The sequence below is a fragment of the Archocentrus centrarchus genome, chromosome 19 (genome assembly GCF_007364275.1).
Source record: "Archocentrus centrarchus isolate MPI-CPG fArcCen1 chromosome 19, fArcCen1, whole genome shotgun sequence".
In the NCBI taxonomy this organism is placed as follows: domain Eukaryota; kingdom Metazoa; phylum Chordata; class Actinopteri; order Cichliformes; family Cichlidae; genus Archocentrus; species Archocentrus centrarchus.
In genome coordinates, this window is record NC_044364.1 from 28,463,283 (window position 1) to 28,477,509 (window position 14,227).

Here is a 14,227-nt window from a genome sequence, read left to right on the forward strand (position 1 = left end):
ACACACCTCATCACTGTCCACCACATCGCTGACCTGCACCACCCTCACATACTTCTCTAATATTCTTGACTTCTTCATGCAGTACCGCAGCTTCTCTCTTGGCACCATATCATCTGCTTTCTCTAAATCCACAAAGACACAGTGAAACTCCTTCTGACCTTCTCTATACTCCTCCATCTGCTCTTTCTTGGCATGAAGCCATACTGCTGCTCGTTTATTGTCACCCGTCCACTTAACCTAGCTTCAACAACTCTTTCCCGTATCTTCATGGAGTTGCTCATCTGAGGAGATAAGCTCAGTCACATGCATTTTGTTTTTCATTGGCTGACTGATGCCTCCAAATGCCCGCAATGTGTCTCAGCTGTTGAAAACACCACATTATGATGCAAATGTATTCAGGGACCAGCTGCTATGTGAGGATGATGCTGCAACACACATCCTTGAAACTTTTAATGAGCTTACCGTTGTGAATAATGGGGACGATGAGGTCACATGAGTCAAGAAGTGCGTGCATACCGGTGTGCTTGCGTGGGTGTGCCGGTTTCTTGTCAAAATCTACACGCATGTGTTGATGTGCACACGAGTGTGCTTGACATTCAGCGTTTAAGAACACTCAGCGGGAGGCACGCGAATAGGTAACAAGTCATTATCTCATCATGTCAGGCAAGACAAATACAGAGCAGGAGCACACCCACGCACAGCTGAGTGGCAACTTAAGGGAGGATTAACACCGAGTGGGAAAATGAAGGCAGCGCTGAAGTGCCAAAAACCTGCATTTCCTCTAGTGGCCAGTTGAGGCTGGCTCCAAATGCAGGTCAAACCCCATAGACTCCCATGCTAAACCGACCTACTACAGAGCATTAAAAAGCATGCTTACAGCCTGCTATCTGTGGATAGCTTCCCTCTTAAGCACAACTCTGAGTTTTGTATAACTCATCCACCTGGATGCTGGAGCTATTGGTGTGGCTGATTTGATTGACAGGTGACAATCAAAAGGTCACAGAAAATAGGTTTCTGATATTGTAACCAGCAAGAGACAAGGAGATCATGTCTTCTTTGACTCCATGCATACATTTTTCAAGATGCTTTTATGCAGCTCCAGTGATATTAATTCTTTTATTTCATTCCAGGGTCACTAAACAAAGGTGAATATGACAGTAATATCAAAGTAATATCAAAGTTAGCATTGAGACAAACTAACTCCAATCCACTTCCTTCTGTTTTGACTTCCAGCAAGAGTGCAACGCAGCATCTGCTGTACAGATGGCCTCAGGTGGTTCCACATGACCGCAAAATCAACACCACCACTCAAGCAGCTCACCTCTGAGCCGTCTCACCGCTAACTGATGCAATTATGCTGTCAGCAGTGGGTGGAAATCAAACTAAACGGATTGTTTGGTCTTGTGTGGGGGAGGAGGAGAGGAGGAGCTCCTTGCCCCCGTTTAGGTAAGAACACAAAGATGTTATTATCTTTTAAGGCAGCAAATATTTGATGCAGAGCAATATTAATTAAAGCCCGTCTCATACTGGATTTTGGGGTACTAGTGCAGGTTTTTGGGGAATTAAATATTCCCAAATCAATATGCATTGGTTGATATAATTTCTCTTTCTTGTGTGCAGACAAAGCAAATCTAATATTTGCTGTCTTTCAGCTCTGCATCAGTCTGCCAAGTCCTGAGGGAAATATGTTTCTTTAGGTGTTTAACGCAGTTTGGTGCTCAGCAGGCAGCAAAGCCATATTAAGATACCACAGGCCCCGGGGCCATAGCTTTATCAAGGCCTCCCGCCCGCTTTCCCAAACACACCTCAAGTGTTGCTCAACTTGCACAAACATCAGCAACACTTAATTTTCACACACAAATGTGTCATCAGTCACGACTGCAGTTTAATTGCAAGTTAACAAAGCATGCATGTCTGATATCACCCCAAATAATGATTAATGATGGATAATTATGCCAAATCTGCTGTCTGTGTTACCGTCATTAGTAATATTAGTTTGTCTAATTAACAGCAACGAATTATAAGAAAATGTGTTTTTCAAGGTAGTATTTTGATTTGGTCATTTAATTTTAGCATCCACTTGCAAATTAATGTCACAGCTGCAGATATCACAGGGAAAACTCTACACTCTCCGGCCACTTTGTTAGGTACACCAGTAAATATATAATCAGCCTTGAAAATGCCTTGTTGGTGTCATATAAACAGAACTCCATAAACTGTTTTACTATAAACCCAGATTAAAGTCATAGATTAAACTTATATACACATGCATGCCTTCATGGACTCACCTTTCTACCACTGAGTCTCCTTAATCCACTTGCTAAAGACTCATCAACATTGGAATAAAGATTTATTTATATAACCTTTTCTTTTTGACAGATAATGTTAAACTTTTTTTTTCCTGAAAAGAAAATGATGCTGCAGAGGTGACCTGAAGGTGGACAAAAAATGAAGTTGTGGTGCATAAAAATGAAAATATTGAGCTGAATGTAGAGCTGAGAGATTGTTGGTTTAAATACCCAAAGTCATGTGATCCAAAATGATAAGGATGCTCAATCATTCCTATGAATTACCTTCAAAATACAAAGATAGCAATACAAGTTCTGTACAGTGCTTGGATTTATTAAGTCTTCAGTTTACAAAAATTGTACAATTTGTAAAAACACTATTTTTATTATCATTATCATTATTATTATAATACAGTGGTAACTAAATTTTCATATATGTGTCTATGAAGGGAATGCACTTAGGATTGCTCTCTGTTGGGAATAAAACTAAATATTGTTGCTAAGTGAGCAATGGACACTGTTCATTTCATATAATTTACAAAAAAAAAGGAGCCTCTGTCCAGCACAAATACATATACAGTGAATAAATATTTTGGGGAAAGAGCCGTACACTGTGGAAGAAAAACAGCAACTTAGTGGTGCAGAGTCTGTGCGAGCCTTTCAGAGAACAGAAGAACGTTTTTTATAAACTGTCTTCATCAAACGGGAACGTGGCCATATATTAGTCCTAAAGTGAAGACGCAAATGTCTTCTCAGAAATCCTTTTAAAACAAAAAAAAAAAGCACTTAGTGAAGACTAACTGCTATCAAGGTTTCCTTAAATCTATAAGCTCTCAAAGGACAGCTGCACAATTGCAGAACAAAGAATGTCGATACTGCTTCACTTATTATGAGCAAATCAATTTCTCCTGACCCTCAGGCCGTGTGTAATTGTTGTTTTTGTTGGCACAAATTGCTTTCCCATTAAAGAGGACCATTAAGCCTGGAAGCGTCGGAGCAGTGTGTAAATCTCCAAAGTCCACAGTGCGAACCAGTAGTTCATCTCTTTCTGCTCCTGTTGTGCTTCACCATCTTCTTCCTCTTCAGGATCATCTCGTAGAGTTTCTCCAGGCCCAGGTGGAGACCCTGACCGTCCACAGCGCTGCAGCTCTGCACGTGATACAGCGTGTACATGCTCAGTTCATGAACGGAGAGCAGCTTCTCCATCTCGCTCACAGACAAGGCCGTGTCCAGGTCCTGTTTGTTGGCCAGGATTAGCACCGGGACTCCCTGGTTCTCTGAGGTGCGGGTGATCTTATGGAGCTCCACTTTGGCCTCCTCCATCCGCTCCAGCTCGGTGGAGTCCACCACAAACACCATCCCGTCCGTCCTGCGAGTGTAAGACTTCCAGAGCGGGCGCAGCTTCTCCTGCCCGCCCACATCCCAAATCTGGAAGTTTATTCCACGTGACGCCCCGACTGCCACCTTAATCTTCTCCGTGTTGAAGCCCTTGGTGGGGATTGTTTTCACAAACTCCTTCAGTTTGAGCCTGTAGAGCAGAGAGGTTTTGCCAGCCGAATCGAGGCCGATGACGACCACGTGTAGGCACTGGAAGCTTGGCAGGAACGGCGTGCTGGGAGCGATATCAGTCAGCTGGTTCCCCATGGCTCCAGCCAGCAATTCACACCTACTTAGGTGAGGTGAAAGATTCCTGTTTTAATCCTTTCTCAGTGGATTGGCATTTGGTCCCCGTCCAAGATCAGATAGTGCTGGAGGCCTTATCAAAACACATACACACACACACATGCTGGGTTAACAATTAATGAGAAGACAATAGATGCTTCAGGCATGTTTGCTAACTGAAATGCACTTAAAATTTCCTCCCACTGAGATCCTTACCTTACTAAAGCACCTGCACAGTTTATGTCTTCAAAACTTGACTTTAAAACAATAAATGTCTCGTGCTTTCAGGGCACATCACAGAGCCAAACCTTAGTTCACTGGTGTCTGAGGTGATGCAGTTTATTTGCTAAGGGTTAATCCTCTTAAGATTGCTAAACCTAAAAGGCTTTTCCCGGGGCAGATTGATTTCAATGCAGGGAACGGATAACATGTACTCACTGCTTCCCTCTGCTCACTGTCTACGAGGACTGCTTCAGCAGCACTAATCCGGTTGTTGTTGACATCCTGATACCCATCAAACAGCTGCTCTTCGGACAGAATGAAGCCATTACATGTTTACAGGAGGGCATCTATTTACTTTGACCCCAAAAAATGTTAATAAGGTGTGCAGCGAGACTTTCATCCAGCTGTTATTGTGTGCAGAGCCAATGCGCTGTCACGTTTATTAACTGATGTCTTCATTACTTGATTGTATTTGAAACGTGTGTATATATAATGAATAATCCACCTTTTTCTCCAGTTTTCTCCTGCATGAAATTTCACCACCTACTTCATGTGAGGTGTTCATCCTGATCATTAAAGCGCAAATAGACTGAACAACTTCATCTTCTTCTACCTAATGAGCCTGCACGATTCATTTTAAGGCATTAAGGCATCAACTATATCTATATATATATAACGGCACTATAGGATAATAAACCATGCATGCAGTTTGCAGAGCCTGCGCGAACTCAAACATTAAAAATAGAGCCTGACCTCTTCTCTGCATATTTAAACATCTTCGTACCTCTTTAGATGTTCGGTGAAATCATCATCCACAAGCGATAAACACGGCCATAGCTGATCACCAGCGATGTTCGTGCTCTCCTCCAGCAGTACTGAGAAGCTCTGGGGAGACTCAGCGCACAGCACCTTAAGCCCGGGTGACGTCACGGCCACCTGGAGGGCTGCTCCGCGCCCCCTGGTGGTTCAGCAGTTGAACCGCGTACATTATCAGCCACATAGAGCCCAACTTAATCTCAGGAGGGTCAGACCAGCAAAAGCCGCTGCATGATAGCATGCATTTAAAAATTCAAATAATAAACTGCTCAATATTTCTCTTTAAATCTAAACAAGTACAAACCTGGACCTCAGCCATTAAAATATGAAACCAAAAGTCAGCCCTTACCCCACTCCTCTCATGCATTAACAAAACAGATGAAAAATGGGTGCAGTTTCAAATACAGAACTGAGTTTTCCCCCATGCATTGAGTCCAAAGTTGTGACTAAAAGAACAGAGCAGCATTGGATGATGTTTAAATACAAGGCTCTGCAAAGGTCGCCTGGTTACCTCTGCTCGTTGGTTAAATTAAAAACAGTATTTACAATGGTCCAGTCACAGGACATTTCAACATCAGGTGTTCTTCTGCACGCTGGACTTTGAAAAGCTGAATTTAAATACTTTAATAATTGAACAAGCTGCAAAATATGAAGCAGCATTCACCGATACCACCAACACATTTTTAAATGGTCATATTTATGTGTTTAATAACTCGTGTATATATATAGAGATATTTTTTTAACATGTATTATGTATCTTTCAGTCTGTCCTTTGTACAGATTTCTCTTTAAAAAAGAGAACCTGGCTGAATTAAGGATTCAACAATAAAAACACAGCCGTTGAAATTGAACCTTCATATGCAGTTTTGGAATTTAAAAATATTTTTTTTGCTTGTTTATGATTCAAACAACAGCTCTAGAAATAATTTTGATTTTTAGATTCATTTTCACTCCCGTGTAATGCTGCCATCACCACCCCAGGAATAGCAGTACACTTTTAAAAACTTTCAGTATTTGATGACCAAACTGGAAGTTTCACACCTCCCTAAACCATGGAGTGGTTCAGGGTAGACCCTTCGCTCGTTTAGACTTTGGAGGGTAAATATAATAATCAGAGAATATGACATACATTTCCCTGTCAGCGTTTTTGTGTTAGAAAATATTCCTGTATTTTGCACAAGTGCCACAATACTGGTGTCTTACACTGTGTGTCAAGTGTGGGCCTGTTGTGTCACTCTGTGAAGACACTTTGGCTTCACCTTGTGGACAATCGCTGACATAACAGAGGAAAAATATTGGCGACCTTCTGTAGGCAGGGTGAGCACTTCATTTTGGGTTTGACGTTTTTATCCAACATTTTGATTGGCTCTGGTTTAAACATGTGAAAAAAGGAGCTCTGTGGTTGCGTACTACAGCTCTCTGAAGGTCCCACCCCAGCCTTTCAGTCGGGTTGAGGGCTGGACTGTGGCTGGGCCGTCGCAGCACCTTGATGCTTTTCTCTGTCTGCTGCAGATTTGCTGCTGTGCTCGGGATCATTGTCATGTTGTGTGACCTAATTTCAGCCATGCTTTAGCCGTCAGATAGATGGTCTCTCATTTGACTCTAGAATATTTTGGTATACAGGAGCTCACAGTTGATTCAGTGACTGCAAGGTGCCCAGGTCCTGCAGCTGCAAAACAAACCCAACTCATCAACCCTCCAGCACCATGCTGACAGCTGGCACGAGGTGTTTGTGCTGTGCATTATAGACAAACATCTCCACTTTGGTCTCATCCGTCCAAAGCACATTGTTCCAGAAGTGTTGTGGTTTATTCAGATCTACCTGAGCCGCGTTGCAATGTTGCCATTCTCCTGGCAACTTTCCAAACCAGCCACACTTGTTCAGTCTTTTTCTGACTGTACTATTATGAACTTTAACATCCTAACTGAGCACTACACGGTCTGAGCTTGGGATGAATTTGCTGGGAAGATTGTCAGCTGTCCTGGCGGTTTTCCACTTGTGAATGATTTCTCACTGTAGTATGATCAACTTCAAATAGTTTGAAAATGGCCGTATAGCCATTTATTTAAGCCATTTATATATATATATATATATATATATAAAAAAAATAGGTGGCAACAATTGCATCTGTAAGATTGCTGCTGTCTTTTCTCCTTGGCATTGTGTTAACACCTGAAAGCTCCAGACCAGCAAACTGCTAAAACCTGTGCCTTTATTACAGGTGCTCCACACCTGCTGATGACACGTTAATAAAGTGCATTTGATTAGCAGCACCTGGCTGCTACTTAACCTCTCAAATCCAATTGAAGCACTAAGTTTTTCACAAAATAAAAACATTAGGGCACCCAGGTGGCTTAGTGATGAAGCTGGCGACCACGTACATATGCCGTGTTGCGGCACGGGTTCGAGTCCTGGCCTGTCACCAACTTGCCCGCGTGTCTTCCCCTGTATCTTGCCCGCATTTCCTGTCTCCCTACACTGCCGATAAAAGCCGCTGTGGCCAAAAAACCCATTAAATTTGTAACATTAACTTTCACAGTTTAATAAAGTGCAAATGAAAAAGAATAAGATGATCAGAGGTCAACACACTATTACATAAAATGACATGACTCAAAAATAACTTTTACGTTTTACAGTTCAGAAATTGTACTTCTGTCCCACAATGTTGTGAAACTTACATTTACATGCAGATCAAACACAAAAGCAAAAACAACATTTTAACATTTTAACACTGTAGTGATTAATTTAAAGTGTCCTCATGTGTTAAAACAACAGAGAGAAAAAGATGATTGTACAGCAGTGATCATTTATGTTAATTCATGAGCTCACAGGGTGTGGGGTTGTTGAATTGGTGCCGCAGTCGATATACTCAAAGGTGTCCACGGACAGCTGCTCCGTGTGGGAGAGGTACGAAATATTCATCGTCATTCTGAAGAGAGAGAAAAAAAAAAAACATGTTTCAAAGCTTGTTTGTTAAATAATCCTTTTATGTAAATGTGTAATGTGAACATTTTAGCGTCTTTCAGCTTTAACATACAAACATACATGCACTTTGCTTTGCTTCCAGCCACGTGTGTGTTCTGCATACCCAGCACTAAACAGCTGACAGGCTAACCTGGAGACTACCTGGTGAGTCTGTCTGTGTAAAAGCAAACAGAGCTGCCGCCTGACCTCCCCGAGAATCAGTGTTCTTTTTCTAGTGCACTAATGTTGTTGTGTTTAATGAAGTCATGCAAAATTTTACCAAAAAATAAAAATGTCACAAAGCTCAAATCATCTCCGACTGGTTTTGAACATCATGAGTTCTCAGATGGCCTCCACAGTCACCAGCTCTCAATCCAACAGAGCACCTCTGGGATGTGTTGAAACAGGAGAGTCACATCATGGGTGTACAACCTACTAAGCTATCATGTCAACACCTGAGCACCCTGTTTTTTGGCAGTTCTGAAGGCAAAAGGGAGTCCAGCCTGGTACTAGCAGGGTGTACCTAATAAAGTGGCTTGCCAGTGTATCTGGAAAGGCCCTGGTGGACACAGCAGAGGATTTGATAGCTCAAGATGCCGATTATTTTTTCAGGAGATGGTGGACACTAAAACCGAGCTCAAAGGCGAGCAAATTCAGACAGGTCAAAAACACAACTTTAGAAGTTGAACATTTATGAAAAAGTTTATCACAAGAACAGCGTTCAGCTGCAATAGTCTCTGACAACAACAGATTGGGACAAATCCTGGAAACCTTTGTGGCTATTTGAATGACCAATTAACCAAACTCCATGCATGTCTTTGGCCTGTAGGAGGAAGCCGGAGTACTTTTAACACCCTGTGGGTTTGAGAAAGCGTCTCTGCCTCTTCCCCTGAATGTTAGATGGAGGTTGACACTTACTGAAGCTCCAGGAATAAGGTGTGAATCTTAAAACTGGTTGACTTGCAGTAAGAGCTGAAAGGTATGAAAAAGTTGACATGTAAAGAAGTCAAACATATGAACAAAAATGATGGACTTTTTGATATTATGTGCTGAAATCTAAGGTTCATCTCTTACGCTATGCCTTCATCTATAATATTCAGGCCAATTAGAATTGGAAGCTGCAAAATACAACAGAGGGTGCAGAGGTCAGAAATTAAACACACGATAAATACAGAATATCAGCAGTGCAATTCATCCAGTGTGGGACTCACTGATTTCTGCGATCGGGGCTGCATGGCTGTCGTATTGGTGATCTTGGTCTTTTCGATGGCTATTTGAGCAACCACAGGCTGAATGCTGAAGTTGACAATCTCAACTGGGTAGTAGTTGTCATTGGTGATGTTGATGAGATTCTGGAAAATGATCAATTCAGCAAGTCAAGTGCAACAATCACACCTTTGGATCAATAAAAGTGTCCGGGAATTTTAACCACGGCGTAAGTGGGGCAGTGACCTACTGTACAATCTGTCATGTGAGTGCAATTCAGGTGGATCGTGTTTTGATAGCGACAATAAAAATGGCTTAACCCTCTTACAGTTATAGACACATTATGTCCGTTTGTAAAATATTTACAGTGGCCTCCACTCGTTATCACACAGATTTTAAACTGCTGCTCGTTTCTAAGTCACATTCTGAACCTACATGGTTTTAAGGAACTACTGCTTCTTAAAACGACTGCAACTATAGTCTGATGGTGCAGCTGCTATAAAGAGAAGCAACTCCTACATGAAAAATTTCCCACAGTACCGTCGTTCACAGGATGAATCACAAGGTAGACCTCGAGGTCCACGATGCTGTGCAGCATATTCCAGAGGTGAGTCATTTGCAGATATTTATTGACTCTCAAAGTCCGGTTGCCTAATGTTTATCACAGGAAGTGGATCAGAGGTCGCGTCACTTGTCCACAGATCTGCATAGATCTGGGTAAAAGCTGGCCGACACTCCACACTCTGCATGACTAATCCACGGGAGAACCAGGAAGTCTGTCATCAAAGCAGACTGATGGTCTGATAAGAAGGAATATACTGTAGCCGACTGCACTTAAGTAAAGCTGGACATGTATTGAACATATATTCACTTCTGTTTGAATCTGTGAATATCTGGAATATTTGCCCACTCCTCTTCACAATGCTGCTTCAGTTCATTCATTTATGCACAGCTCTGTTTAGCTCTGGTCACAGCATTTCAGTCGGGATGAGGACTTTGACTGGGCCACCGCGGCACCTCGAGTCTTTTTCAGCCGTTCTGTTGGAGATTTGCTGCTGTGTTTGGGACCGCCGTCGTGCTCGTGACCCAGTTTCAGCTGTCAGACAGATGGCCTCACCTCTGACTCTAGAATACTTTGCTATACAGAGGAGCTCATGGTCGACTCAGTGACTGCAAGGTGCCCAGGTCCTGTGGCTGCAGGCCTGGCAACCCTTCTAAACATGCCATATTTGCCCAGTCTTCTTCTAATTAAACTTTAACGTTTAACACGCTAACAGAGGCCTGTAGAGTCTGAGATGTAGCTCATGGCTTTTTTTCCCCAATTTCTCTGAGCACTGCACAGTCAAATCTTGGGGTGAAGTTGCTGGGAAATCTCCTCATGGGAAGATTGTGGCATTGTGTTAACACACAACTGAATGCTCCAGAGCAGCAAACTCCCAGAGCTGCACAGAGTCGTGAGAAAACTTTTTCACAGCTCTATCAAAAACAGCGATCAAGCCAGCCATCATTTGCATGGTCCTACCATCTCTGATCAGCCTCATCACCGGGGTACTAATGGCCATCTAGAAACTTTCAGTGTTGCTCAGAATTTTGGCTGCTTAGGACAGCACCGTGACACCAAAACCACTGATGAGTAGAGATGATTTTTGAATTACTCACTGTGACCTCTATTTCAACTTTATCTGGCATGAAGTAGACCATGACTGACAGCACAGACACCGGGGTAAGAGTGACACTCCGTGGGAAGAGGAAAAAGAGGATTAGGCAGCAAACAAAGAGACACAGAGCCATGGAGATGCACACGTACAGCTTCCTGAAATACAACAGAGACATGCAACATTTCAAATGAACCATGAACACAGTGTTCAACATTGTAAAGGCACAAACACATTCACATATTCCTATTTTCCTTACGTGTGTCTGGGTTTCAGCCTTACATCATTACACGGAATCACAGCAACCAGCTGGTCTTCATGTTCTGTCAGAACAAGAAGGAAAAGTTTTGTTTTTACCACAGAAATTATATGAAAGTAGCTTCCAGTCTGATGTGAAGTGAAACCAATTTGGAGAAGAAGAATTCAACATAGTCTCAGTTTTTCTTCAGCTACAGTTTTTTTTAACAGCTGGCTGTTTCCTCTAGCATCAGCAGATGTTGGTGTTAGAGCATTAAAACTTCAGTCAAAAAAAAAAGTGCAAAAACGGACCAGTGCAGACATGAAAAAACAGATTTTTCTTCATTTAAAAAAAAAAACCAACCTCTGGGAATTTTTCCGGTGCCACGGCAGGTGGGGCAGGTGTCCCCTGTTGGGTTTTCATCCATGGCACCATACGGAGGAAAGTGCAGCAGAGTTCTCACCTTCTCCATGTTTTGTGTCACATCAGGGTCCTCTTTGATGCTGCTGACGTTACCTGGTGCAACCATGACACTGCTGTACAGAACACATTCAAATGGCTGAAGCACACTTTATGACTGGCACTTATCAGATTGCAACTGTTGTGTGGTCAGCTGTTATGCTTGCCTCCCTCATAAACCTTGTAATGACCAATAAATGCTGGTTACTGCTCTACATGCTGGGTTGTGAGCAGTCAGCAGTGTGTCTCCTTCTTAAAGGGGGGCCTTTTATGCTCATGTCCAACTCTAGATTTTTAGTGTTAGACTCTAGTAGTGCAGATGTTCATAACTGACCGTACTAAATCATCGTTTTTTTTTTTATCTTATCCTGAAGCCCCCTCAGTTCATCCTCTGCCTGCCTGCCTGCCCCGTGTAAACAGAAGGAAACTGCTGAGTTGACACCGGAAGAAGATATTTTTCAGACACTTGGACATTTGAGCTCAGACTTTGCACGTTAAACTGGCAGATCTGGTTTGTGTTGTACTACAGGAAGCTACACTAAAACATCCACAGTGTGTATTTTGAGTACACATTACATATCTTATCTGCTGTATATGAAAGACTGATCGTTGCTGTGCAAGGCCGGAGCGTAACCAAGTATTTAAACACTTTAAAATAAATAAAGTACCACTTTTAATGTAGGAAATTCCTGTTTCTTATAACACGTGTATTCACTCTGGAGCCCATTAGCCAGTGTTGAACTGTAACGTATATTTCTAGGGTCTAAAATGATAACAGTTTTTTTTACTGATTTCATGTCCAAAATCGCAATTTTGTTATACAAATAAAAATTAAGTCGAGCAAGATCAAAACACGTCATCTCCTGCAAACTTACGTCAGAGCTCCGCTTCAGTTTTTACTCCAAATACCGTCCAGGACGTGCGCAGAAACTCTGCCCGCTAAGTTCTCCTGTAGCTTTTTTAAAAGCTGGATTAAGACAGTCGCGCAGCTGCTTCATGTGCGCTCACTGCGAGCAGCGCTTCCCGATGCTCTGACTCAGGCGTTCCTTCCAGTGGCTGATCACATGCAGTGTTGCCAGATCTCGCGACAGAAACAAGCAACCAGCTCTATAAAAACAAGCCCAAAAGAAGCCCAACTGGCAGCTCACAACACTGTGTAAACCTGAGGCCGATTTTAAACAGTATGGCTGTGTAGTAGTATAGCTCACTTCTTTGTTTTGTCTCAGTGTTTTGGAGCAGTCAAACCCATGGTTCTTAGCCTCATAGAAGAGAAGGGTGCACAGTTTTTGTGTGTGTGTGTGTGTGTGTGTGTGCTTCTCTGTATTAGCATGTTGAACTAAACCAGCATGGTGAGCACATATTTCACACTTGCAAAATCTGGGGAATGCCTTTGGTACGTCTCCCATTAGGACCGCAGCTACTTTCAGAGGTGTATGCGGACACAATTTCTTTTATTTATTTATTTATTTATTGGGGGGGGGGGGGGGGGGGTTGAAGGAGCACATGGGTGCCTAATCAGCGCATTTCATATGCACAGCTGTTAAATACAGAAAATGCAACTAGAGAAATAATTTCGCCGCGTTGTTTTGGCGCAGCCCTCTTGTGCGGCGCCCCCATGTATTGCATATAGTGTATATAAACTTTTAGCGCCACTGTCTCCCATCGGAGCTCGGATCCATTCTGTAAGTGCGCTCTCTTTCTCCCACTCTTTATATTTTTTTCTATATTTTCCCCCACTTACTGGAGCTCACTCTTGCGCTGCCTCCTCTCTAGGCTGTTATCAGTGTTTGTTCTGGGTGTGCGCCCGGTCAACCTGGGCAGGAGCGAAAAACAGGAAACGGGAGCTTGGAAGGGACAAACTACCTACCACTCGTCTTTTGCTTTATTATAGGGCGCCGAGAGATAATCAAGGAGTTTCACTCGGAAAGAAAGTCAAGCCCAAATAAGGAACTCCACGTTCAAAAACAAGTCCAAAAAACCGCAACCCGCGACTCACGAGATTTGCAAGCGACTTTAGAAAAAACAAGCCCAAAGTCGCTTATAATAAGCGGACTTGGCAACACTGATCACATGAGCTGTTATTCATTAACCAGCCTTCCTTCGCGCAGTAAGCGATTGTAGTGGGCGATACGTTAATTTGCATATTACAGCTAAAGGGATTTTAAGTTGGAAATGAGTTTCCTCTGCAGTCACTGCGGCTTTAATGGGGCACCTTGTGTCCCTCCTTTTGTCAGCATAAGTTTTAAACAGTCAAATCTGACAACAGTGGCCTCAACTTTACATCAGGACTTGTGTATTTAACAGACTTTCTGCTTCTCCCACCATCTTTGCTGTTTCATTATTGACCCATAGATTTCAATTCACTTTATTATAACTGTCATAATTGGCACAGTTTATTTTTTTTACTCAAAAGCAGATGCTGAGAGAGGTAAAAGTTTTATTTCATAAAAGGTTGAAACAGGTAGGCACGCGGCGAGTATTCAGGTGAGTTTTCCTCCACATTTATGCTGCAGATATGAGCTTCCATCCATCCATGTTCTTCCGCTTATTCGGGTCCAAGCAATCATGTATCAACGGTTCAGGCTGCTGCTGATGGTGTTGATGGCTGAAGGCAGTAGGGGAGCTGAGCATCGTTTAAACACCACAGCCTACCTACAGTAAGTATTGTTGCTGACCATGTCCGTCCCTTTGTGGCCACAGTGGCCTCGGGGATCCA

At 42.7% G+C, this 14,227-nt stretch overlaps 2 protein-coding genes across 3 annotated transcripts; both read right to left on the minus strand.

The window, feature by feature from the left end:
- Positions 1–2,606: 2,606 nt before the first annotated feature.
- On the minus strand, positions 2,607–5,074 carry arl4d (ADP-ribosylation factor-like 4D). The gene is made up of 2 exons (XM_030754750.1): positions 4,957–5,074; positions 2,607–4,044 (listed from the first exon to the last, which is right to left on the minus strand). Exon 2 carries the CDS (start codon positions 3,930–3,932, stop codon positions 3,327–3,329), a length of 606 nt encoding a protein of 201 aa, XP_030610610.1. The 5' UTR covers positions 3,933–4,044; positions 4,957–5,074; the 3' UTR covers positions 2,607–3,326.
- Positions 5,075–7,515: 2,441 nt separating this feature from the next.
- Positions 7,516–12,569, minus strand: tmem106a (transmembrane protein 106A). 2 transcript variants are annotated; one of them, XM_030754749.1, is made up of 8 exons: positions 12,387–12,569; positions 11,416–11,585; positions 11,074–11,137; positions 10,819–10,972; positions 9,165–9,305; positions 9,028–9,071; positions 8,872–8,925; positions 7,516–7,918 (listed from the first exon to the last, which is right to left on the minus strand). In XM_030754749.1, exons 2-8 carry the CDS (start codon positions 11,579–11,581, stop codon positions 7,807–7,809), a joined length of 735 nt encoding a protein of 244 aa, XP_030610609.1. In that variant the 5' UTR covers positions 11,582–11,585; positions 12,387–12,569; the 3' UTR covers positions 7,516–7,806. The 2 variants fall into 2 exon arrangements, with proteins under 2 accessions (XP_030610609.1, XP_030610608.1); XM_030754748.1 differs by having other exon boundaries at positions 11,416–11,588; positions 12,387–12,568.
- Between the last annotated feature and the right edge of the window lie 1,658 nt (positions 12,570–14,227).

Coding starts and splice junctions, on each gene's coding strand:
- arl4d (XM_030754750.1), bottom strand. CDS start 3,932: ATGGGGAACCAGCTGACTGATATCGCTCCCAGCACGCCGTTCCTGCCA.
- tmem106a (XM_030754749.1), bottom strand. CDS start 11,581: ATGGTTGCACCAGGTAACGTCAGCAGCATCAAAGAGGACCCTGATGTG. Junction 10,973..11,073: donor AGGCTGAAACCCAGACACAC/GTAAGGAAAATA, acceptor GTTGTATTTCAG/GAAGCTGTACGTGTGCATCT. Junction 8,926..9,027: donor ATTATAGATGAAGGCATAGC/GTAAGAGATGAA, acceptor CATACCTTTCAG/CTCTTACTGCAAGTCAACCA.